We start from the raw sequence: 27,817 nt of genomic DNA, 5'->3' as shown, positions 1-27,817 counted from the left end.
CCCCACATTTTTAATTAAGATTGCTCATTTGTTCAAATTTGTTCCATTTTTTTTAATTAATAAATACAAATTTCTTGTGCTTGACCCCAAGAGTCTTGAGGTCTTTAGCATTCGAAGGGATAGACTTGATAATTGAAGCTTAAAAGGGGTAGAAAATAGAATTAATGAGAAATTCTTTCCATCTTGGTGGATTGGAGGTTGAATAAATTAAATCAGATATTGTAGCTTCAACATGTAAAATCTAGGAAGTATGGACACTTCATTTGAAGTGTCATACCCATGTCGTTTTAGGTGTCATACCGTGCCTTACCCACTGTTTCATGCTATATTAGGTGTCGCCGTGTCATTAGGGGTGGAACTACATTTGCAATACCCCACCCACCCCCCCCCCCCCAACAAAAAAATATAAAATATTTTTTATAGTATATATATTAGTTGAGTTTTTTAAAGGATTCATAAACAAATTAGGAATTCCCCCCCCTAAAAAAAAAGAAATTAAGTTATCAAACAATGATAAAACAAACCCCCCCCCCACAACAAAAAAATTTTAAATTTTTTTTATAGTATATATATTAGTTGAGTTTTTTAAAGGATTCATAAACAAATTAGGAATTCCCCCCCCCCACAAAAAAAAAAAAAGTTATCAAACAATGATATAACAAAAAATAATTGACTAGCAGAGTAACAGTCCTAGTAATTATAGAATTCATGTATTTTTTATTAGTTTCTTTTTTAAAAATAATTTCACTTTTTTCTTAACAATGCACTTAAAGTTTTGGTTTATAATTTGAAGACTTCTTTGGTTTTATTGGAATTTTTTTATTCACTTTGATAGATAGCTTAGTAATTTATATTGCAAATGAAAATTTTAAGAATTTATTATGTATATGATAATAGATGAATATTATTGTATGAAATATCATTATTGAGTTTTATTCTATATATTTTGAAGATACCGAGTTTTTTTTTGTACATATCTAATATCAAACTAAACAACATTTATTTAATCACTAGAGTCTAGAAGATGATAAGTTATTTTCAACCTCGTGTGTGTGTGTGTAATGTATCGGTATTATAGCTCGGCCCCCTAAAGGAAATTCCTGGTTCCGCCCTTATGTGTCACAGTTGTACCTATGTCCACACTTCTTAGGCTAGAATAGAACGTGGGAAGATTACTCATTGACTATGAGAAAGTGGGAGCCTATTGTCGCCCCAAATAAAATATCTAGTTCCGCCCTTGTGTGTTGTATTTGTACCTATGTTCGTGCTTCTTAGGGTAGAATAGAACGTGGAAAGATTAATCCTTGACCAAGAGAAAGTGGGAGCCGATTGTCTTCCTAAACATTGATTTCGGTACTTGTTCTCGCCTTGTTAACTAAACGTGTTTTTTTAACCCCAAAACCCGCCCCGCCGCTTCAGGACCTAATCTAAAGTCCCTAATCCTTGGCCGAATCCATGACCCAATCTTAAAAATAAAAATAAAAATCAATTTTATGTTTTCCTAATTTATGATTTTCAGATTTATGATTTTCCCTTTCAAATTTATGATTTTCCTTTCAAAAGAAAAACTCATACACAAATCCTATCACAAACCTAAATACAGTTCAAGAAGAAATAATAAATAAATAAAAAAGTAAAACACTAAAACACCCCAAAATCAGAACCACAAAACACTTGGAAACTCAAAAAAAAAAATCCTCGTTTTTTTGATTAAGGCCAAATCAGAACCACCACAGTCGTGGTGACCCATTTGCTGAAAGTGCAGTAGACCCAACATAGTGTGTCTCTGCGAAACAATTCTAGCTCAGCCCATTCCAACAAAGACCCAAATCGTAATCATCCAACACCCCCACGAAGGTCCCCACAAGCTCTCTACTGTACCAGTCCTCGCCAAACAAATGCATCACAAAAATGGTGATTAGGGTCATTCTTCAATTGAGATTTTATTGGAAAGTGAGAGTGAGGGCAGCTGAGAGTTAGGGAGAGGGAGGCGGCGGCAATAAGTGAGAGTGGGCAGCGTGGTGGAGGAGTGAGTGGCAGCAGCAAGTGAGAGTGAGGGAGAGGGAGGTGGCTAGAGTAAGAGTGAGGGAGAGGGAGGCAACTGAGAGAGTGATTAGGGTTTTAAATTTTTTTTAATATTATATATGTATATGGGTTGAGTTCGGGGTTAGTATGCATAATACCCGCACCCGACCCTAACCCACTACGGGTTGGGTTTTTAAAACTCAAACCCGCTTCGTTTGCTTTGCGGGTCGGGTAAAACCCGCCCATTAGGGTCGGGTTAGGTACCTGTGGGCCGGGCAATTTTCGTCATTCCTAGTTGCACTTGGCCTCACTATGGTCCAAACCCATGGCAATAAATATAAGGGAAATAAGAACAATGGAGTTTGAACAATAGAATTTGCCCACCTTCATATAGTTATGTTATTATTTACTTTATATGAGTAATTTTAATCAAAGTAACTAATTATAATATTATTAGATTTTTATAATGGTCAATATAAATGGTTTTAATTTCAAAAAACCATAGTTGTACCCTCATTTATTATTAAAAAATTGGTTATTCACTATTTTTTTAAAAGGAGATATTAAAAATAAATTTATTTTCCTCATATTCTTAGGATTTTTTTCCTCGCTGGATAAATTTGGTAACATACTCAATTTTTTCCATATATTTTATAGTCTTGAGAGCTAAATTTATTTGTTCACAATATCATATCATATCATATACTATATAATAAAAGTTGGGCTTAAAAACTGTGGTTGTACCAAATGAATTCACCAAATTGTAGAATTTTTAAGTTTGTAAATTATTTGTTATTATCAGGATTCCATCTACTACTTTATCACCTCTTTGGATAAAGTTTGAAAAACACAAAACTTAATAATTTAATACTAATATATCAATCTCTTTCTTTGGATAGAAATAGACTTCTCATAGGTGAAAAAAACAGTTTGGATAGACACAAAAGCCTAATATTGTATTACAGCTAATCAATTATATTGAGGATTATTAAAAAAAAATGTTTCTAAAATTTTTCTGTAATTATTTTTTCCTTCACGTTTATTCATTTCTAATACTTTTCTTTTATTTTTTCCCTTCACTTTTTCTCCCTATTTTGGTTAACCTATTATACTTTTTTTTAGTAAAGGATAGAAGTTTTTTTTTTGATAGATGGATAGAAGGTTAATCTACTGAAGTCTATCAACTTCTTTTTTATTTTCACTAACACACGGCTACTTGAACTTTCTTTTAATATATATAAACTTTAAACTCTACCTTTGTATCTTCATATATCAACTTTTTCTCTCCACCATTAATAACATTCTCTTATAATTCCTAGATAGAAAATTTTATACATTTTCTATTTTCTTTTATGTAGTCAGACTCATCACCCCCAAATCCTCAAGACAATGTTGCATCTTCTACCTATCCTATCTATTATTGTTATAGGTATGTATTTCTGTCACTCTGTTTTCTTTTTGGATACGTTTGTGGAGGCCTTTATAATTAGATATATATATATATATATATATATATATATATATATATATATATTTTTGGAGTACTTTATTAGAAATATATGTCATATATACGAGTACGCAATTCTTTCTTTTGAAATATATGGTATGCCTTTTTTTACAGAAACAAGATTATATGTCTATAAACATCTAAATTTAGACTATTGATTTTTGAATGTCATAGATAAACTATATATAGTTGTCTTCTACAACTCTTCAAAGGTGTAGGGGTCTTAAATTTAAGAAAAAGGTTAGTATAAGTTTAAAATTATTTATTTATAACAGTTAAAGTTTATGTTTTCTTAGTGTCAAATTTTATTTATTTATTTATATTTTCTCAATTAAATTAGAAGTAGTACGAGCATAATATATTTTATTTTTCTTCTTGATCACTTATTCTATACCCTCTTGACTTTTTAAAACTTTTCAGGTAGCCTCTTTGAGCATTACATCAGTTCTTTATCTCAAAGATGAAGCTTACATCAGTTCTTTGAGCATTACATCAGTTCTTTATCTTAGAAATTTTGTTAGTGATGATATGCTATACATTTCTTGTTGGATTTGTGTATAATGAATATGTGATTAGTGTTGATACTTATCTATATGGATATTTTTTTAAATAGACATGGCAAAAAAACAGGTTGGTGTTAATGTTGAAATCAAGCCACTTCCACAAGAGGGAATGATTCTTGGTGATTAATCCTTTCAAAGGAAGAGAATATTATGGCATTAGTTTAAGTTGTAGCTTGCGTAATTAGTTTATCCTTGCTTGAGTAACAGTCTATCTATATTGTTTTTATTGTAATGTGTCTAGTGACTATTTTGGATCTGAAACAATATTATTACTTGCATTATTTAAATTGTGGATTTAAAATAATATTTTCTCAGCTACTAGGACTAACTTTTTTGCCATGGTGTATGAGCCATTTTATTTTTAAAATTTTTATTAGATACATAAATAGCATTATACATGGTCCAATAACTTGGAATTTATGCTCTTCTCATTTCTTTAATGCTAGCTGAGTTCCCGCACGATGTGCGGGGAAACTTATTATTAGTTTTCTCCAAGAATCTTGTAAATTAATTGGTTGACACATTTCCAATAGAAACATCTAAGGCTCAAATCCTCCACCCCAACAATCAATGTATAAAAAAATTTATTTCAATAACTTTTCAAATAAAAAAATTGTAATATTTAGTTATTTTATATACAAAATAGAAAGACAGTAAGTATATGTAAGTGCACAATTGCACCTGGACCCAAAGACAATTATGGGCTCAGGCCCAATGAGCCTTAAACAATGAAATTTGTAGAGTGTGGGCTTGAAATCTAGATTAGAGGTACTGAGAACTTGATAACAGACTATGGTGTGCAAACACTTGTAAATAATGAATGATAATTGCAGATGGACCTCTTCGGACATGAGCCGAGGACTACTTCTGTATTATTTCTCTTTCTTTCTTAAAGATTACAATTCTTCCTCCCGTTTTGGTTACAGACTGCCCCCCCTAAATACTTCTTCTCCTGATGCTTTATCCACGTGTTGCTCAAATTCCCTCCCCTCTAGATATTTCTTCTCTTAGTGCCTTTGAATAGTAACCAGAAGTTTCAGTTCTACTATTCAGGGGTTACTTCCCCATTAATGCGGCCAGGGAGGTAGGTGTAGAGTCTTTAATGTGGAGGTGGCAGCCTTTGCTCATGATATTTTTCTAACACCGGTGTATTTAGCAGGTTCAGGGTTTCCCCCCTCTTAACCAACAGTCTTTCCGGAATTCTGCCTTGACCTTCGTAGTGAATCTCCGAGTTCTCTTGGGTCTGTCTGAGGAGAAACTCACCCTCGGATGTGTCCTCAGACCCTCGGCGTATGGGCCGATTCGTAGTACTAACAAATTCTTAGCTCAAGAACAGATCGGCCCTCCTTGCTAGAGCCCAAAGACCCAAATGCCCGCTTGGGTCCTTTTACTCCCCACAGTATAGTTTAGTGATTTTATTATACTATGTGTGTGTGTTTACAAATTGAAAATTGCATGATATAGTGGCTAATATAGATAGGCATGTTTCATGCCTACTAAAAAAAAATGCAAATATCCTTTAATTGCTGTGTTTTTTTACATTCTTGATTGTGTGTAACTAATTTTTTTTTTCTCCTTTTTGTTGGACATTGTTTCAATTGTTGCAAAAAAAAAAAAAAACTTAATTTGAGCAAGAATACCATATTTCAAACCAATTGTTTCTCACATATAAAAAAAAATCAATTGTTTTTCGTATAAATATTAGAAAAATGATATGAAAATTTCATTATGCTTAAAATAATTAATATAACAAAATAAACATATTTATTCTATTAGTAATCTTTCTAATCACATAGAATAAATAATAAAATGTTAGTTCTCCCCCCCCCTCCCCACACGCGCGCGCGCGCACACGCACACACACACACACACACACACACACACACACATATATATATATATATATATATATATTTATATTTATATATTATATGTCACTAAAATGAGTTAGGAAATTATGGAATTTTCAATAGGTGTTTGACACCACACTAAGATTGCTGAGGATAAACATCTTCACAATTTAAACCAATAGATAATAGTAGTAATACTATGGTTTGGGGGGTATTTTTATTATTTTGTGAGTTGAGGGATTTTTGTTTTGTTCATTTTAATCATTCCTAATATATTTTGTAAATTTGGAGGTCTAGGGGTATATTGTTCATTTTGAAATTTTTAGAAAAATATTTCTCTAGTTATGGACATTCCGGAGATAAGTTTTCTACATTGGATTATATATATATATATATTAAAAAAAAACAAAAAGGACAAAACTTTGTAGTTTTGTATTTAGGAAAAACCTATAGAACACACAAAAAATAAAATATATTGTAGCTTTTGGGAAACTGTTACAAAAAAAAAAAAAAATTTATTGTAGTTTTGTATTTAGAAAAATCCTATAGAAGCACAAAAAGTAAAGTATATTGTAGCAGTTGAGAAACCGCTACAAAAAACAAAGTATATTGTAGCGGTTACAAAAAAATCGCTGCTGCAAAGAGATTTATAGTAGCATTTAAAAATCTGCTACCATAAATCCATTATAGTAGCATTTTTGTAAGCGCTATAAAAAAGACCACTGTTATAACTCAAATTTTTTGTAGTGGTGTGAAATCAATTATTAAGGCTGCGTTTGGTTGGATAGTAAATAAGTTTCAAAAAATGTTTTACGCGTTTGCGTGTGTTTGGTAACAACTGAAAACTTGGTCAAACTGAAAATCACTTGCATTGACCGTAAAATACCCCCTTCCCACCCGTAAAACAATTTCCATCTCTATTTTACCTTCAAATAGAAATTTTCCAGAAAACAGAGAGACAGAGCACGAAGAGAGAGAGAGAGAGAGAGAGAGAGAGAGAGAGAGAGAGAGCACGAAGAGAGAGTACAGAGAGTGAGATCGCCTTCGCCATCGCCGCGCCGGCGCGATCGCGCCCCAACCCGCGCCGGCGAGATCGTGCCTTCGCCATCGCCATCGCCGCGCGATCTCACCTTCGCCATCGCCGTGCCGGCGAGATCGCGCCTTCGCCATCGCCGCGCAATCTCGCCTTCGCCATCGTCGCGCCGGCGCAATCTTGCCTTCGCCATCGCCACGCTGGCGCGATCTCGCCTTCGCCAACGCCATCGCCGCGCGATCTTTGATGAACCCAGTCTGATCGTGCTCGCCTTCGCCTCCGCCGCGCGATCTCGCCTCAACGTCGAACCCAGTCGCCTCTCTCTCTCTCTCTGTCTTCGTTCTTCTCTGACCGAATTTGATGATTTTTTTTTTTTGGGTTTTGTTGTGCTGTATTGAGAAAATTTGATGAGTTTTTTTTTTTTGGGTTTTGTTGTTCTGTATTGGGAAATGATATTTGTTTGGAAGCTGAGAAAATGTGAGAAAATGTGAGCAACAAGTAGAAAATGTATTTTCTATAATATTTTCAAGATCACAACCAAACACCTAAAAATATTTTTTAAAGTATTTTTTAAAATACTACCAAATACCTAAAAATATTTTCTTTTCTCGAAAATATTTTTAGTTAAAATTATTTTACACCCGAAAAATATTTTACACCCAATCAAACGCAGCCTAAAGTATACTTTTGGAGTTTTGTTTGTAATGTGGCCATGGATGATTTAGTCCTAGGCCTGGAGCCAACCCTGAGAGGCTGCACTTGTTCTAGGCTTCTAGATTGTAGGCTGCACAGTTTGGCTAGTTGTTACTGCAATAATTGTGAAAAATCAGGTTATACGTCATTTTACGAATTTTTAAAATAAAATAATGATTTTATTATATCTCTTCAGTATTTAAACTTTTTTTTTTACAGAGTTATTATTTTTTAAAATTATTAATTGAGTAATATTTTAAAATTAAATCATTATTTTTGGAAAAAATTCACTCTCTAGAGACATAGAGGGCGTTTGGATCCGCGTTTGTGCGTCCACGTCCGCGTTTTTGCTTTTTTTTTTTTTTTTAACCCAGCCGCATGTATTGACTTTTCAGCAATGAACAGTGCACAAATGCACTGTTCACGGGTCTCACAAATTTCACTTTTTAGCAACTTTTTCATTAAAAATGGGTCTCACAGCACTATTCACACATTTAAAAATTATTTTGTTACAGTGTTTTCAGTTTTCAGTTTCAGCAAAATAAGTTCTATCCAATCGGACCCATAATAATAAAAAATTTCATTTAATTTAACATAATTTTCTTTTAGTAAGAATTTTAGCATGATACCAAAAATTATTTCTTAGAAGAATGTATTCTATCATAATTAAAAATTTATTTGCAGTTGTGTTACTAAACGCAACCTTAATGAGTAGAATTTTTTACTCTAGCCTAAATGCTTGGTAACAAATTAGAATAACTTTTTCCTCTCTCAATTAATTCCTTCTCTAACGGGAATTAAGTTTTATCTCAAGCCTTTGATATAATATTCAGTCTTTTCACAGCTAACCGTTCCCTTAATCTGTTTTTTGTTTTTTCTATTAAAAAAAAAAAACTATATTTCAATAGTCTTAGCTTGAGAGTGGTTAAAAAAAAAAAAAAAAAATATATATATATTTCAATAGTCTTACTCTAAGAGTGATTATGGTGCTACGTACTATGGTCACGTCTAGATAAACCACATTGGCCCTCACTAATAATTTTTTATTTACAGAAAAAAATAGTAAATCATGAGTTTAAGATTGTTAGAAGTTAACTCTTATACTTTGACTAGTTTTGAATTGAGCCATGAACCTTTAAAATCCCATCGATTTCAATTCTAGACTATTCAAGTTTAATTTGGAATTTAAATTGATTTGAAACTAACAAAACTTTAAGGTTTAATTTATAATAGCCTTAAATTTTAAGATTTAATTTGAAATTATAAGTTTAATTTGAAAATATTCCTAAAATATAGGGTTTAAAATGTGATTTTTTTTATTTAAATAAAAAATTAATATTTGTCTATTTGCATAGGATGCCAAAAAAAAAAAAAAAAAAAAATTTAGGAATTACATTAGTTGGCTAGATCTTGATTAAACCTTTTTTTTGGGTACTTATACAGGGATGTGTGCTCGATCAGTCCCATAATTAGTTGTGTTATTAATTTTAAGTTTTTTTTTTCTTCATTTCTTGACACAACTTTTTTTTTTACAGCAAATCTCTCAATTGCTAAATTGGTTGACCTAGAGTAGTGGCGAAAAAGTAATGGCTCCATGAGTATCATTTTGTCTATTATTCATAGTCGAACAATGTAAAGTGTTGTGAAATTTGTTTAGAAAAAAAAGTTATTTACGTAGCATTATTGAATTAACAAAGGAAGGATTCAGATAATCATGATCAAACTAACCACATGGGATTCACTTTAACTTTAGTAAAGGAATCTCTACCTTCTTTACGAAGGAAAAGGCCACTTTCTGCGAGGCTTGAAAAATGCAAGCATGCAAAACTATCTTCAAAGTAAAACGGAATAAAAAAAAAAAAGAAGTGTTAGCTTTAGCCCTTTCCATCTTGTATTCCACACATTCATGCACTTACGGCCGGCTAAAGAAGCAACAGTAACACTTTTATCACAACATACTGCAAATATATATTTCCATTTCACAATATGCTAATTCTACTTCTTCAAGAACAGCTATGGCAACAACATCACCATCACTGCCTATGCAGCAACAGCCAGGGCAAACCTTGACTTATAACCCTGTAGCTGTACCAAACAATAATGCTGCTTGGAGTTCTTCTGGGTCTATAGGTCCTTTCTTTGCAGTGATGTCTGTCCTAACTGTGCTCGCAATTCTTTCGTGCTTATTGGGCAGGATGTGCACCAAAGAGGCTGTTACTCCATTAGAGAGTATCAAGGATAGAGGCTGCCTTGGGTGGGTGAAGCGAAAGTGCCGGCAGTGTATGTCTTGTGATATTCAAGTTGGAATGAAGATGATGTCTTTTTGCAAAGGAAGAAATGAATGTAACGTTAAAGATGGTGAGGTTCAACAACTTCCACAACCTTAATTGATGGTGGGCTCATGCAAACTTGGCTAGATACCTGGTAGTTTACACTGGATTTGGTCTTAGCACAAGTTGTAAGTTGTAACATTGTATATTAGTATCCCTTGAGAAATGGCTTTTGAATGGAAATTGTAAGAGACTTTCGGTTTTTGTTTTAAATCTTGATTCTAATATTTTGATCAATAATAGTGTCAGAAGCAACTATATTAATTAGATTAGTTGCTTCCATACTCTGGTTAGCTATGTTAAATCGATTAGCCATAAAGGGGAGACAACTTGTGTTTTTTCTGCAGAAGGGCTATGTTGTGTACAGAATGGAGTGTCCTTACTTTGTAAATTTGTATATTGATTGGGTTGCATGTGAAATATAATGTTTGCTTGGAATTGTGCAAATATAATGTTATATAATGTGCAATATTAATATATATATATATAAATAAAATAAAACTTTCTTTCAATCATAAAGGTGATGATCTAAAGTGGGAGGAACAAGAAGTAAGTTGTAACATAGCATATATAGTATCCCTTGAGAAATGGCTTTTGAATTGGAGTTGTAATGGTTTTTTTTTTGAACCTTGACTCTTATATTTTTATCAAAATTAATTAGTATTAAAAGCAACTAATTAAATGGATTAGTTATTGCTTCCATTCTCTGGTTAACAGCTATGTTGAATAGATTAGCCACAGAGGGGAGACAATTTGTATGTAGTGAATGAGTTTGGTGGAGGATTATGGACATGTGTCTGATTTTCAATCCAAATTCTGATAGGAATAGGCTTGTGGAATATGAAAAACTGGAAAGAGAAGAGCCATAAAGCCATAAAATGTAAGTTGGCGTGGGGTTTTTCAGTTTACCAAATTTGGCTCCAAAGAGGAAGGTATGCTTCAAGAAGTCAAGTGGAAAGTGATAGAACTCCGTTTTGTTGTTGGGGGTATTTCAACATCTGTTCTTGGTTTGAATGTGCCCTGTTCTTTCTATGCAATTTTTCTAGTCTTGGGAAGGGGTTAATTTTGTGGTGTTGAACTTAAATGTTTCAAAGGTTTGTCATTAGGGGCATGTAAATTTTGTTTGCTGTTTTCAAGATGGTTTATGTGAGATGAACAGAGTGGAGTGTCCTTACTATGTAAATTTGTATTTTGATTGTGTTGTGCAATAAAATGTTTGCTTGCTTTTATATATACTAGCTTGGGTGGTAAATACAAGTCACCTGAAACCCCTTGAGTAAGAAAATTAAGATATAACTTATATTCGAAGAAGTCTAAAACCGTGTACTTAAACTTAAAGTAGTTATTTAACACATCAATTTGTTTACTATGATATTTTCTTAGAACCTATTTGCTAAAGATAATATTCACTCATCGAAAAAATTTTAAAAATAATAACGAATATCATTATCTTCCAATAATAAGCAACTGAGTTTTACTAAAACATTATCATGAGATTTAAGTTTCAATATTTATTTTTAGTTATTTAAATAAACTATTATATATATATATATATTTTATAATAACTTAGTTTTACATGATGTGTTTTTGTCATATAATTATAAATATTTTTTGTTCTTTAATTTGTATTATCTAGTTTTATTTGTTCAATTTCTTTTGATAATTCAATTTCTTTAATTAGTCTATGCATCACACAATTATAAGTTTATACGTGTATATATACACACAACTTGTGTAGCTCACTTAATGTAAAGAGCTTCTTGCATGCCCAATAGCCAAAAATCTTCATGTTTTGTTCTCACTAGATTTTGACCTTATTCGGTATATATTAGTAATTTTTTCCTCATGTATTCTATTTTTAATTAATTTTTTTTATAATAATTTGATAATTGAGAGATAAGAGACCTAAACTTTGGACGTTTCTTGAAAAGCACAAAAAAATGTTATTTAAAATACAAAACTCTTGGTTTATACCTTTTTTTTTTTTGAGAATCAACTCTTGGTTTATACCTACAACAGTATTGTCTACACTTTTCCATCCCTCAAACTTTTTCATCCTAGGAAATTGAAAAAGTCAACATTAATAAGCTAGCACCTTATTTTGGTGTGTTAGACTTTAGATTACGACAATTAAAGTTTGACTTCTACAAATCTCCACTTCCTACCTTGCACTGTAGAATTGGTCATCTAACAACTGAGCTCAAACTTATTAGTACTTAATAGGCTGTATTGCTTGGGCTGGTGCTATAAATTTTCAAACCAAAAAAAGAAAAAAATAATTACAATAACTTTAGCATTAAGTCAACTGTTAATTTTATCGATATGACCAATTCCTATCTACAGCACCAATAAATTAACACTTTCCCTTTCATTATTACTTTCAATCCGCATTCTTTGGCGCTTTGTTTGGGTATTTTAAACTTGTATGAGCATTCATAGTAAAGTATCTCAATTTTTTTGCTTTTAACAACTCAAAATACTATTTTATTTATTTTAACAGCCTACTTTATAATTCCCTCTACAATAAATGTTTTATATTAATATTTAACACATTAAAATAATATAAACAATACAATAAAATAACATATTGAACACAATAACCAACATCTACAACCATTAATACATTAAAATATTTATTTTTTAACACTTTACATTAAAATATTATTTTTTGTTTTGAGTTTTGAGCTAGAGTGGGCTGCTATAGATAGTAGCCCACTGCGGCTCAAAGTTTTTTATTTTTTATTTATTTTTTTTTTTTAAGTTTAATTGCTTTGCTGTAGCCACAATTTTGGAGAATTGGTTGTTAAATTGACTTTTTTGTCAATTTAGCAACCTCACTAGAGATGCTTATAGTTAAGGTCAAATTTAGGTCAAAACAAAGAAGCTACAAAGAAGTCATAATCAAAGGCACAAAAATTATATATATATATATATATATATATATATATATATATATATATATAGAGAGAGAGAGAGAGAGAGAGAGAGAGAGAGAGAGAAATGATATGTCCACAATATTTTCACAACAAATTTTAAGTGGCAAGTTGTTACTGGTTGTTGTTGTTGAGGCAAAAAAATAATTTTAATGTTAGATTCAAATTTGAACCAATAACAACTAATCACCAATGATTTGTTATGAAAATGTTATGGACGTAGCACATCTCATATATATATATATATATATATATATACTTTTTCATTTTTTCATAAAAAGTTTCTTAAAATAGTTTACTAATGTATATCCTAGGGGCACACGTTAGTAAAACTCTTGAGTATATTGCGTCCTACGATCCGCTTATTATGTTTTCACTTTTCACAACTAATTTGAACTAACCACTAAAATTATTCTTTTGACTATTAGTAACAGTTTGTCACTTAAAATTTGTTGTGAAAAATATTGTAAAAATAACAATTTTTTATCAAAACACCAATTAGTTTTTGACTTAAGATAATTAAGTTGAATTAATTGAAATTCAATAATGTAATTTCTAACCTAGTTCATGGATCCAGAATATGCAATTATATACCAGCTTGAATCCCGTAAAATGAAATACGTGAGTGTGTGTGGGTGACCTTTTTTTATCAGTTTGGACATGTATGATGCATCTCCTTATTATTATTATTATTATTATTATTATTATTATTATTTTGTTTTTATTTTTTTGGCTGAATATGTATCCACCTCAAATGAGCTGTAGGGAGCGTGGTATCTATATATCTATATATATATATAAGAGTGTGTTAGGACTTAGGATATACCATATAGCAGTGATGGGGCCATAAACAATGCAGGGTTTGTCGCATACAATGCTACATGAGCTTATCACCAACCTTTTCACTAAAGAATGCCATCTCAAACTGATAATATTTCACCTCCCATAGTTTTGATTTTTTTTTTTGAAATGCCCATAGTTTTAATTTAATTATTTAATATTACGGATTATTTTTACTGTTTTTTTTAATAATATACACAACAATCACTAAATCAATATTAATTTTAATATAATCAAAGTTAACAAAAAAATACGAAGCTTGATAAAATCATGTTCAGCTATTTTTCTGGAACAAATAAAAGAAATTATTTATATTTTTATACCATACGCATGCAAATCTCTAGATTTATTTGATCTCTAAAGTAATTATAGAGCATATAATCTACATGTAACAGCATCATGTGATTTCTACAATGTACTACTGTATTATATAGGATTCGCTTAATGGCTCATATAATTTTTCATCTCTGGTTTGTTTGTTAATATTTTTCTTTGGGATAAATACTCTTACACACACCTTATTACGAACAAACTTGTATGTAAAATTTTTTTAAACTAAAATTTTCAATTTAAAACAGTTTAATTGTGACTTCAAGTTATATACTATTTTAATTTAAAAAACACAAGTTTGTGTAATAAAATATGCTTAACAAACCTACTCTTTTTTTTTGTACCCAAAAGTTTGTATCTCGTCCGCATTTATTTTTCTTTGTACCCAAAATATTGTATTCAATTAGTGCACAAACTTTTCATTTTTATTGAATTCTTTGATGGAAGACCCTTACCATCACACTAAGACCTAACCTCTTTTATCCTCTCCAAACCTCCACCAGATCCATATATGGGTGGAAAAGTACGACGAAATCTATTGACATGGTATGATTTTTGTAAGATAAATTTTTTTTAATAAATTTTTTATACTTGTTTATGTTTATTATTATTATTTTTTAATGTGCTTTTAAGTTTTATGCCCATTTCAAGTTATTTATTAGTTCTTTGACAAAAATCTTTCTATAAATAACTTGAAATGGGCATAAAACTTAAAAGCACATTAAAAAAAAAAAAAAACATAAACAAGTAAAAACAACCCATACCAAAAAAAAAAAAAAAAAAACCCCAAGGAATCTCAGCCTGCCATAGGTGTGACAGCAATAAATCCACCGACACGCTTTCTGTTCACAAATAGTCAAATTTAAAAAAGAAAAAAAAGAAAAACTCAACCTCACAACAATAACAACCCCATAACATAACATAACACCTCCACCCAATAAGACCAGAACCACCACCACCACCATTTATACATTCTCATATACTATCATATCATTCATTGTGTTATTATTATTCATTACTATCAATCTTTTTCTTCTTTCATTCTTCTAGATTAGGCTGCTTTTTTATTTATGTTATTACTACAAAAATGGCTGCACCTCATCTTGATCATCTTAATCAATTAAAAGCCATATTTGCAAGATTTGACATGGACTCAGATGGTAGCCTGACCATTCTAGAGCTTGCAGCACTCCTAAGGTCCCTAGGACTCAAGCCATCAGGTGACCAAATTCATGTCCTATTAGCCAACATGGACTCCAATGGGAATGGCTCTGTGGAATTTGATGAATTGGTCAATGCCATTTTGCCTGACATGAAGGAAGAAGTATTGATAAACCAAGAACAACTTATGGAGGTTTTTCGTTCCTTTGATAGGGATGGCAATGGCTACATTACTGCGGCTGAGTTAGCAGGGTCCATGGCCAAAATGGGTCAACCACTAACGTATAAGGAGCTGACAGAGATGATCAAAGAGGCTGATACTAATGGAGATGGTGTCATTAGTTTCAATGAATTTGCGGCTGTAATGGCTAAATCTGCCTCAGATTTCCTAGGCCTCTCTTTGTGGTGACTAATGTTAGGTGGTATGTTAATTGTTTTTGTTGACAACATGCTGATACATTCATTGGTGTCAAACTTATCATCTTTGTTCGAGTAATTGTAGATCGTTACATGTAGATTTTGATTATTTGGTCATAGAAATTAAATGTACATGGTTGAGCAATAGTCCTTTGTTAATAATTAAGAACATGGAAATGAAGTGCATTCATCTCTCAGTCTGGTCTTCCTATGTTTATAGTGTTGTTTTGCATCTCTCTATGTATTTAGATCGGAATTGCATGATTAAATTGTATTGCATAATTGTGTCTTACTAAGAAGATCTATATGACATGGGAATTAAGGTTCATATAGAGCATTGTGGGCACTGTCTGCAACAAAACCAAACTTAATCATGAAGACCATTACTTGGATTAGCATGGGTGCCTAGAAAAGAAATCAAAGCAAAACAATATGCATTTTTTTGGGGATGGTTAATAATTCGTGACTGAACCATTATTTTAAAACTTTCAAGATCAGTTCTTCTCTCAGAAAATCCATAAAAGACAAACATTACATAAGAGCTACCTAATCTAATAACTTGTCTCTGTTTGCACACAGCCTATTTTTATGTTCGGGAGCTTATAAAAGAATGGCATGGAATTAAATGAGCATTCTTTTGCAGCCTTTCTGTTCTTTCCAACTAAGCTTCCGAACAGAAGAATATATGATACATCTGCACAGTTTGGGCTTCATGATAGAGCTCTCTATTGACAAAGATGTCAAAGTCAGTCTGTCCAGATCAACCTCTCTGCATAAAGGGCTAAGTAAAAAGCTATGCTGCAGAGAAGCTACCTAGGTGAGACAGCCAACTTAAAAATAAAGCATCGAGAATAGCTTCCCCACAGTACGGTTTAATCTAAGGAATCTCATATTTGCAATTGCTTTAGGGATTCCCATTTACTTAATGTTCAAGCCGCTTGGCATTTCACCCTAGGAAGAATTAATTTTTTATGATATAGTCACAGGGCCATCCATTGAACAACCTTCCATGAACTTTAGCTTTCATGGCCATTAAATGGTTGCTTTTGAAGCTGGGCTAAAAATTCTAGTCATGGATAATTAGTCTCTATATTCAGTTGGGCTAAAAGTTCTAGTTTAAGGACTAAAATAGTAGTTTCACTAAAATTAACCTGCTCTTACTAGACAGACTTTTCAACATAATACACGCTTAATATTATTGCATTGCAATATAATTGCTATACTCAATGTACAAAACACCCACTTTTGTGAGGTTTAATAGAGGCGATTTGTAAACAGCTTTGACTTCTTTTTTTTTTTTTTTGGGAGAGACTAATTCCTAGATTTAAGACCACAATGATGAAAATTTTTGCTAAAAAGAAAGTTTGTGCTAAGAACCTGTCATCAATGGCCGCATGCCTTGCAATAATATGAATGTTGCCTTAAAATGGGATGTATATCTTACAGTCAAACTCGTAGGCCCTAATGATCTCTGCTGCACAATATGACAGTATTCAGAGTGATCTTATTGCCCATCTGCTCTTATTTACTGTATCATCTGATGGATGGATGCATAAGTGAAATATGGGATAAGAGAAGAGATTAGCACAAACAACGTGAGGAGCCAATAAGAAGGGGCCAGTGCACAGGTTTCAATAAAGACCTTATAGGCAGTTGTTGATATGTTGGGGTCCATTGCTCCAAATGCCAAGAGGAATATATACCAGACTACAATAGTGGTCCAGATGAAAAAAGTGTAGTAGAGATGTGAAATAGTGGGAGATGTGAAATAGTTGATGGATATTTCCAATTGACAGTTCACCACCCACAAAAGGCAAGTGTATATAGTAGTTCCAAGGATTTTCAAATCAACAACTTCCCCACCTTTAAGGAAGGCTTGATGCTTCATTGCACTCATTCAAAAGACAAAGATCGAAGTAGCACTCAGTACCCCCATTAAATACCCAACCAAGGATTCAAAACCAGCTAAATAGGACATTTTGTACACCTTCTTGGTGCAACAGAACGCACTGCAAGGATTAGCAACAATATGTTATACCAATGCCATTTACTTTTGGGTTTCAAATTTTGCAAAAATTTCAAATTTTCCATCGGTATATCTTAGTATTAAATTTTTATCAAATTAGAGTGACAAAAGATAAGCATCACTACACAGGATTTTCCCTCAGACAAAGCCTGTCAGAGATATCCTGGTTAAAGATTCCTGCAGCTATCACAGGAAGTAATGTGAAGATGACATCATGAAGTGTCAGATACCAATCATTGTAGTCAGGTTGGCCTGAGAATGACGCATACACCTCAAAGAGGAAGAGAGTGAAGCCAAAAGCAATTCTTGTAAAAGAAATAGCATATCTGTTGATCAGCAAAAGGATGGTGTGAAGTTGTAAACCATCAACTTATTTGGGTTAATTTTAGTGTTAAGAGTGCACCATTAACAATTAATAAGAACCATAACTTCTTGGCACTATCTATCAACTATAAAGAGCACACTAGTAACAATGTAGTCAATTGGAGCTTTTCGCTGTCACAGGGCCGATATGTAGAATATTACATTACATGTATAATTTTCATTATAGGAAAGCATGAATTTAATCACTTAACTACCATTCTAACAAAGTGACAATGTCCTTCATTTGTGGGCTCAACTCTCCCTCAATAGTTGGGTCAATATGTGGAATTTTTTACTTTCAAATGGGAGGTAGAGTGATACAATGATAAACTATCACTTATGCACAAGTTTAAAGTTTAAACTAATAAGAAATGTGGAATTTAATAACTTAATCATTATTCTTACAAATTCTATGTTGGGGCAAAGTTCACTGATTTGGATTCATTGCATGAGAAAATATTTTCCAATTGAGTTATAGGTTAATATAAGAAAGCTACAATTTAGAGGCATGTAATCTGACATTTCCAAGATCATATGTTACCATTAATGAGATCCTTCTATAACACCAATGCCTGTCCACAAGAAGCAAACTCTCCAAATAACAGAACTGAGCAATTGCAATGTCACTTGACATGACTGCCTGGAATTTTGGAAAGAATTATTTGTCAAAAAGAACAACTGAAAACATATGTAAGTGAGATTAATTTCCAGATGGGAGTGAAATAATATACTGAAAATCTGTTCTGCTTATACCTGCATTCCCTCAACACAACTGATACCAACCCCAATATCTGCCTCTGCCTCTTGAAGAATCACAACATCGTTTGCTCCATCACCAATTGCTGAATTGTGTTTCCTATTCCAACTTTGATCAGTCTTGTAACCTAGATTATCAAGAAGTACCTATTTTTAGATTAAAATATCCTCAAAATCATTAGAAGCCTAGACTTGCTGGAACGTTTTGTTGTAAACAAGATAGTGTAACCAATTTGAGATGACCAATTTCCTAAACTTGAGAGAGGAAGTAGACATTTTTGGTTAATTTTTTGCTTAATTCTTATTAATGCATTCAACTTACATAAATGGCCGTTATCAAAAAAAGAACATGAATAAATAGCCAATGATGAGATAAACTCGTTAACAAATCCTAAAACATAGGAACCAATCCTATCCTAAACCATAGGAATTAATTTGAATACAAATAAATAACAATACTAATTTGTCTAGGAAGCCTTATTCTATCACTAAACTAAATTCAGATATTTATCCAGCACTTGGGTTATAACTTATAACACATTTCTACCAGTTACAAGTCTGTTCTTTGCTTTAATGTGTTAAACCTACCCCATTCTGAAGTTTGTCTTCAACTACAGTAGCAGTGACAAGAATCAAATCCCTCACTATCTTTTCTTCCACTTCCTCCATCGTTTCTTGACGATTTGCACTCACTGAGTTCTTGGCCTTTGTAAACTCTTTATTAAACTCGTTGTATTCTTCCTTATCCAGTCCACGATATGCAAGTACAAAGGTCCTCAAACCAGCATTGGCATACTCATTAATGTGCCCCTTAGTCTGCTCCTCAAATTCCCTTCCATTCTTTGAAAGTCTTTCAAACATGATGCTGATCAAGAAATAGATTAAAATTATAAATGATGTTCAGATTGATTTAGGGGGGGGGGGGGGGGGATTGTAGTTTACCATCTACCTATTATCAAATCAAAAGAAGACATGCTTCAAATTATAGTGGCACAACATATACTAAAGAATCGCTCTGTAAAACAACCTTTCACAAGCTAGTGCAGGACTAACAAGATTTTATAGCAGAGTTTATTGGATCTTATAACCTACCCTGCATAACTTAATGAGTCTTAGACATGTTTCTCTTTAAGCCATACATACCTCACAAAAGCTGAGCTATTACCTTCATCAGAAGATATCAGAAATGTCATCATAGGAACGAAGACGGGATTATTTACAACATAAAATATAAACAGCAAGAAGATATGTAAGTATGTAAGAGACTATCCTGCAACTTTCCTGCCAGAGATGGGATCTAATTCAGGCAGTAAGATGCTTGTGAGTTCTCTTGTAAAATTCAAACCCCAGTTCTCTTGCTGCAATCACAAAAGCTGCCTCATCTGGTGATTCAGCTTCATAAGAAATTCTTCCCATTTCTTCATCAATATCAGGTATTGCAGTATGGCAGATGGCCAGTAACCATAGGAATTTCTGGATTACATCTGCATGAGGTTCGCCAACCCAATTACCATTCATGAATAATCATGATCCTTTCATCTATAAAATTAATAACCTTTAATGGATGGCATTGCTTCAGTATAATCCTCAACCTGGCTCTCTTCATCTGTCACCTCTTGAGCTAAAGGTGACCCTTTTCTCCAAGCTCTCTCAACTTCTGTAGCTCCGCACCCATACACAGTCCCAGCCATAGAACACTTAACAAATTGCATAGTACCTGTCTTATCAGAAATTATTGTGTCAACCTGGCCAAGTTCTTCATTCAAATTTGAGGTATGGGCACGTGCTGGCTTATCAGTTTCTTCATAATACATGTGCAGATCTTCATGTGTGAAAGTAATTTGAAGAACTTTGACCATCTTCATTGATAAAATTACGTTATAGTACTAAGAATTCTTCGTGGTTTATTCAATAATAATGAATGATGCTTACATTAACCCAAATTTAAGGGATTAGCTAGCAAACAATTTCACCCTTTTTTTGAATTTAAAAAAAAATTCCAATAAAAGTCCTAGTACTTTTATTTCTCATTCACAATTTCACACAAACCAAATGAGAAATACTATGTTCACAACATTCTCAAATTGCCTTAGAACTGAACAAATTCTCAAATAAGCATTTTATCAAACAACTTAAGGTGCAACAATAATGTGTTTAGAAAGGAAAGCCTTGCATTATATTTGATCTTATACTAGGGCCAAACCAGCCAAAATGATACTCCCAGAGTTAATCATGACAACATGAACATAGTGCAATGGCCATTAGACTTTTCTATCACATAACCTGTTACGACCACCTCGACCACGGCTTCCACCACGTCTTCCGCGAGGAGCTATGGTGATTCTTTGTTGTAACAGACCTGATCATGAGAATAAATATGGTTTTAATTCGAGGAAAAACCAACCTCCAAGAGCAATTTGCTGAATAATATTCTGATTAATTTTATTGATATAACGTGAAGCTATATAAATAGCTTTACAAACCAAGATAACAATAAACAACTCCAACATCCCTAAACAACTCAACATCTAGATAAGGATAAGCACGATTCCTAACCAAGCTCCCTAATACTCCAATCTGATAACAATTCAGATTGCTCTTATTATCTTTTCCTAAAACAAATTCAAATAAAAGATAAGGCAGATTTGAAACAAAGGCACATCCACTCCAGCGTGTAACACAGCAACTCCAACTGCTTCAACAGCTGCCTTGTGGACATAACATTCCTTCCCCCTTAAATTCGACCCTTGTCCTCAAGGGTAATATTAGGAAAACGAAGCCTCATTGCGTGAGCATCTTCCCAAGTAGCCTCTGCTGGTGACTGCCCTTGCCAATGGATCAAAACTTCCTCTTTATTTCTCTGAGTTCGCCTATCCAAAACAGCTTGTGGGAGAGAACCCACAACACCACTGCTCCCATCAATTTCTGGCAAGGAAGTACCCTGTTGGTCCTTGCAGCCAAGTGACTGCTTGAGGTTGGAAACATGAAACACCGGATGAATCTTGGAGGTTTCAGGCAATTTAAGCTTATAGGCAACTTCACCAACTCTTTGTATGATCTGAAAGGGTCCAAAGAATCGGGGAGAAAGCTTCAAATTCTTGCGCATGGCCACAGATAAATGGTGGTAAGGCTGTAACCTGGGAAGCACTGGTGCAGCGTTTGGGCCGCCGCACCCGCGTTCGACGTGGCGTGACAGGGGACGCGCAGGCGACGCCGCTGCCTGCGCGTCCATGCCGCGTCGGACATTAAAAAAATATTTTTTTCAGCACGATACGCGCCAATACGGCGCCGATTCGGGCCGACGAGCGCAAAATCGGGCCGATTCGGCCCGAATCGGTCCGTATCGGGCACAACACCGATACCGGCGAAATTGGCCGATATGGCCGAAATCAAAAAAAAAAAAAAAAGGTGCGTAACGCACCGTTTAACTTGGCCGAAAAAAAAAGGGTGCAAACACACCGTTTGGAAAAAAACCAAGACCCAGCCTTCTCCCTCTTCATTTTTCTTGCGCCTCTCTCCCATTCTCTGCCTTCACTCTTCAGCTAGGCTCTCTCCCATTCTCTGTATTCTAGTTATTATTTACTATTACTCTTAAATTTGGTATATGTCTATATAATGTGAAAAAAATATGTTTAGCAATATATTAAAAATATAAATAAAAATATTTTTAATAATTTTTTAATCGCCGCACCCGCATCCTACTTTTTCAAAAATTGCCGAGTCCCGCACTCACACCTGAATCCCGAAACGCACCCGTGCTTCATAGGCTGTAACCTCAAGTACACCCACTCACCTACTTCAAACGATCTTTCCCTGCGCTTCTTATCTGCATAAAACTTCATCCTTGATGTGCCAGCAAAATATTCTCACGAAGCTCCTTCAAAACTTCATCTCGAGCTATCAATTCCTTCTCCATTGCTTCAGTTCTAGCTGTTCCTGCAACATATGACAGTAAATTTGGTGGGGGCCTGCCATACACAATTTCAAATGGGGTCTTTTTGGTGGCCGTGTGAATGCTTGTGTTGTAGCAATATTCAGCCCAGGAAATCCATTTAACCCACTCCTTGGGCCGAGGGCTTGAGAAACACCGCAAGTACATCTCCAACGTGCGATTCACTACCTCCGTTTGTCCATCCATTTGTGGATGATAAGCAGAACTGAAATTGAAGCTAGTTCCATTAAGGCGAAATAACTCCTCCCAAAACTTACTCGTAAATGTAGGGTCACGATCACAAACTATTGATTCAGGCAGCCCATGCAATCGAAAAACATGATCAAAGAATTCTTTGGCTACACTCTGAGCTGTGTAAGTATGAGAAATGGGAATAAAATGTGCGTACTTGGAAAGCCGATTCACAACCACAAAAATAGTTGATTTACCCATAGAAATGGGCAAACCATCCACAAAATCCATCGATATATCAGACCACACCTTAGTTGGAATAGGCAAAGGTTGGAGAAGGCCGGCTGGGCTGGTACATTCAGACTTATGTCTCTGGCACACATCACAATGGCGAATATAGCCTTGTTTTTTTTTCTTCATTCCCACCCAATAAAAGGCTAATCGGATCCTCTGCAATGTTTTGTGTAGGCTTTCATGAGTACTTGAATGAAACTCTTGGATTATAACTGGAAGTAACAGAGAATCCGAGTTGAGATAAATCCGATTCTTGAAAAATAATACTCCCTCCTTGAATTCCCATGGACCAACCGCCTCCTCTTCTTGAACAAGCTTGACAATGTGCTGTAGTTTTGGGTTAGTTTGCACCTCCTCCTTAATGGTATCAAGCCATCTAGGGACTTAGGTGGAGATTGCAGCAAACTCTGCATTTTCTTCCCTTCTTGAGAGTGCGTCTGCCACTTGATTCTCTGTTCCCTTTCGGTATTCGACTTGGAAATCATACCCCATCAACTTGGACAGCCATTTTTGTTGAGCATACATTGTGATTCGCTGCTCCCATAGGAATTTAAGACTTCGGTGATCGGTTCTCACTATAAAGGTTCGACCAAGGAGGTATGGCCGCCACTTCTGAACAGCCAACACCAAGGCTAGCATTTCTTTTTCATACGTTGATAGTAATAAGTTCCTTCCCTGCAATGCTTGACTGAAAAAAGCGATGGGTCGCCTCTCTTGCATTAAAACTCTGCCAACACCGCTCCCTGAAGCATCACATTCCACCACAAATATGTTTGCAAAATTAGGAAGAGCCAACACCGGCGCTTGAGTCATTGCCTCTTTAAGATCTTGGAAGGCCCTTTCAGATGCGGAAGTCCATGTGAAAGAATCCTTTTTTACCATGTTGGTTAGTGGCGATGCAATCTTCCCATAATCACGAATGAATTTTCGATAGTTGCCTGTAAGCCCCAAAATCCTCGAAGGGCTTTTGGAGTCTAAGGTTTCGGCCACTCCATCATGGCAGCCACCTTTTGGGGATCCACAGATACCCCCTCCACATCTATCAAATGTCACAGATACTTGATTTGTGTTTGCCAAAATTGGCATTTTTCCCTTTTCAAGAACAGATTATGGTTTTGCAAGATGTCTAAAACTATCTTGACATGTTGCAAGTGATCTTCCCAAGAACTGCTATATATCAAAATGTCATCAAAAAACATCAATACAAATTTTCGAAGGTACCTTTTAAAAATGTCGTTCATCAAAAATTGGAAGGTGGATGGCGCATTTGTTAGTCCAAATGGCATCACAAGAAACTCATAATGCCCATGATGAGTGCGGAAGGCAGTTTTTGAAATGTCAGGAGGATGGATCCTTATTTGATGATAACCCGAACGTAAATCCAATTTAGAAAAGTACCTTGCAGTGTGCAACTCATCTAGGAGTTCATCAATAACCGGAATTGGGAATTTGTCCTTCACTGTAATTCAATTGAGTGCTCGGTAATTGACACACATTCTCCATGAACCATCATTTTTTTTGACAAGCAAGACTGGTGATGAATAAGGACTGTTACTTGGCCTCACAATACCAGACTTGAGCATCTCTTCCACTTGCCGTTCTATCTCCGCCTTTTGAAAATGAGGATACCAATATGGCCTTACACTAACCGGTCCGCTTTCGGGTATCAATGGGATACAGTGGTCATGAGCCCGTGATGGTGGGAATCCCTTGGGCTCCCTAAAAGATCCTGGAAAGAATTGATGAGATTAATGAGATTTTGATCCGTAAGGATGTTGGGACTTTTTTCCTTCTCCCCCATAGCAATGGCGTGAAATTGTATGAAAGCACCATGCTTGCTCCCCTTAAGAATTTTTTCCACCTTATTCCCATCAATCTGCTTGTGTGGGTTAGACATTCCCTGCAAAGAGATTCTTTTCCCACCATATTGGAATCTCATGAGTAGTTTAGAGAAATCCCACTCAATCATTCCCAACGTTCTAAGCCATTGTGCTCCCAAAACCACTTCATATCCTTCTAATGGTAAAAGATAAAAATCTATATCAAGAGTGACCCCTTGTATCCGAACTTGCACTCCAATACACCTTCCCTTGCAAGAGATCCATCCACCACATGCAACCTTTACATTAAATTATTCTTCCGTGTTACATGTTAATCCCAACTTCTCCGCTAACCTCTCTTCAATAAAGTTGTGGGTGCTCCCTGAGTCAATCAGCACAACTAGTGAGTGTTGGTTGATGACCCCATGGACTTGCATGGTTTGAGGGGCAGGGGAACCACCCATGGCATGCAAGGAAATCTCCAAATCTTCGCTGGATTCCTTCTCTTCAACATCTTCAATTCCGTCACCGCTTTCCTCCTCTGGCCAGCAACCTTCAATCAAAAAAAGCTTCTTACACCAGTGTCTAGGAGCAAACTTCTCCTCACAATTGAAGCAAAGTCCCTTATCTCGACGTTCCTTCATCTCAGTTGGTGATAACCTTCGAATGGCGGGAGTAGATGGAGGTGGGCGACCGGTGATTGTTGGGCTAGTTGATATAGCCCTCTTCGGCTCAAAATTGGAATTGGATCGCTTCTGATATTTAGCCTCATAGAGTCGAGCCAAACCTACTACTGCAGACAAAGTTGTTGGCTTCATGGCTTGAACATCTATCCTCACACCCTCCTTCAGACCACCAATGAAACAAGCAACCTGTTGAGACTGATCCAACTTCCCCACTCGACTGAGGAGTTTCTCAAATTGGCTTTGATACTCTCACACCGAACCAATCTGTTTGAGCCTTGTAAGATCTCTAAAAAAATCATCAAATTCCGTTGGCCCATATCTCAAATTCAGCCCTTCCTTGAGTGTGAGCCATGTAACTTCCTTCTCTTCTTCCTTAAGTATCTGGTACCACAATTGTGCCTCGCCTTCTAGATGATATGTCGCTAGTTGAACCTTCTCTTCCTCGGCAATTTTTTGAAATTCAAAGAATTGCTCCACTCGACAGACCCAACTCGTCGGATCTTCACTGCCATTGAAGCGAGGAAAATCAAGTTTGGTAACTTTTGGAATTACCGCGCCATGAGACTCAGTGGAACTATGAGAGCCTCTATAATTGAATCGACGAGATCCACCACCATCGTGTGAACCCTCCCCTCGTTCCAGACTCTGGCTGCCCAATATTTGGTCTAATCCGTGATTCATTCATGGACGTTATCGCCTTCATCAATGTTTCCTGTAACTCGCGGAACTTCATGTCTTTCCCCGCTACTATGGAGCCTATCTCTGCCTCCAAACGATCAATGCGTGATTCATCCATGACCTGCTCTGATACCAAGTTGTTATGACCACCCTGACCACAGCTTCCACCATGTCTACCACGAGGAGCTATGGTGATTCTTTGTTGTAACAGACCTGATCATGAGAATAACTATGGTTTTAATTCGAGGAAAAACCAGACCTCCAAGAGCAATTTGCTGAACAATATTTTGATTAATTTTATTGATATAACGTGAAGCTATATGAATAGCTTTACAAACCAAGATAACAATAAACAACTCCAACATCCCTAAACAACTCAACATCTAGATAAGGATAAGCACGATTCCTAACCAAGCTCCCTAATACTCCAATCTGATAACAATTCAGATTGCTCTTATTATCTTTTCCTAAAACAAATTCAAATAAAAGATAAGGCAGATTTGAAACAGAGGCACATCCACTCCAGCGTGTAACACAGCAACTCCAACTGCTTCAACAGCTGCCTTGCGGACATAACATAACCCTCCATGTGAAAGTAAAAAATTTAACATTTTAACAAGTCTGGCCTAGTAATTGTTAAGTAGATTAGTCTTCCAACTACTTGACAGTACGATGAAAGATCTGGAATAGTTTATTCATGATATTCAGTGAGAGAAAAATTCTACTCCATTGGAAACTTGAATGGATTTGCTTGAAAAGAAACTATATCCTTTAAGTCTGTGCCTTTTGAATACTTTAAAGTTTTAATGAAATACCAACCATTATTGAATTATTGCAAAAATTTAAGACTTAGAGAACCAACCATTTCATTTATACATGTGATCTTTTAATTGTGAGAAGGATACTGCCTCCTTTAATCGAGCAACCTCTATGCCCAAGAAATATTTTAGATTCCCAAAGTATTTATCTTTGAACTGTTCTCCCAAGAATTTCTTGAGCTCCTTAATTTGCTTCAAATTGTTTCCTATTAAGATTATAACATAATGAGAACAACTGTTAAGTTATGTCCTTGGATTGGATGAATAGTGAGTATTCTGCTTTGGATTGTTTGTATCTTGCGTCTAGAACTGCTTAGTAAAATTTGGGAAACCATTATCAAGATATATAGCCTAAAATAAGCTGAAGTTCATATAGAGACTGAACGAGTTAAAAACAGCCAAGGGTCTATTGAAATGGGATGGGTTTCTACGGATGGATTCAGTTGAGATATGAACACTTCCCTCTAAACAATTTTGGAAAAATGGTTCATGCCTATAAGGTCATCTATGGGCGTGGAAATCTCAAGAAAGAATCTTATGGTTCCGATACCAATCAATGAAAATGATTAAA

General features: G+C 34.8%; 2 protein-coding genes and 1 pseudogene across 2 annotated transcripts; 2 read left to right on the top strand and 1 right to left on the bottom strand.

Moving 5' to 3' along the window:
- The first annotated feature begins 9,686 nt into the window (after positions 1 to 9,686).
- LOC142632726 (uncharacterized) lies at positions 9,687 to 10,058 on the top strand. Its single transcript, XM_075807076.1, has one exon. It carries the CDS (start codon positions 9,687 to 9,689, stop codon positions 10,056 to 10,058), a length of 372 nt encoding a protein of 123 aa, XP_075663191.1.
- Positions 10,059 to 15,014: 4,956 nt separating this feature from the next.
- Positions 15,015 to 15,822, top strand: LOC142632262 (putative calcium-binding protein CML16). Its single transcript, XM_075806688.1, has one exon. The coding sequence runs from the start codon at positions 15,192 to 15,194 to the stop codon at positions 15,672 to 15,674; it is 483 nt and encodes a 160-aa protein (XP_075662803.1). The 5' UTR covers positions 15,015 to 15,191; the 3' UTR covers positions 15,675 to 15,822.
- A 1,229-nt stretch (positions 15,823 to 17,051) lies between these two features.
- LOC142632724 (putative phospholipid-transporting ATPase 9) lies at positions 17,052 to 21,355 on the bottom strand (annotated as a pseudogene).
- Positions 21,356 to 27,817: the final 6,462 nt, after the last annotated feature.

This window comes from Castanea sativa, chromosome 4 (genome assembly GCF_040712315.1).
Source record: "Castanea sativa cultivar Marrone di Chiusa Pesio chromosome 4, ASM4071231v1".
Taxonomy (NCBI): Eukaryota; Viridiplantae; Streptophyta; class Magnoliopsida; order Fagales; family Fagaceae; genus Castanea; species Castanea sativa.
Note: the sequence above shows the minus strand (reverse complement) of the source record. Positions and strands in the feature narration are given on the sequence as shown.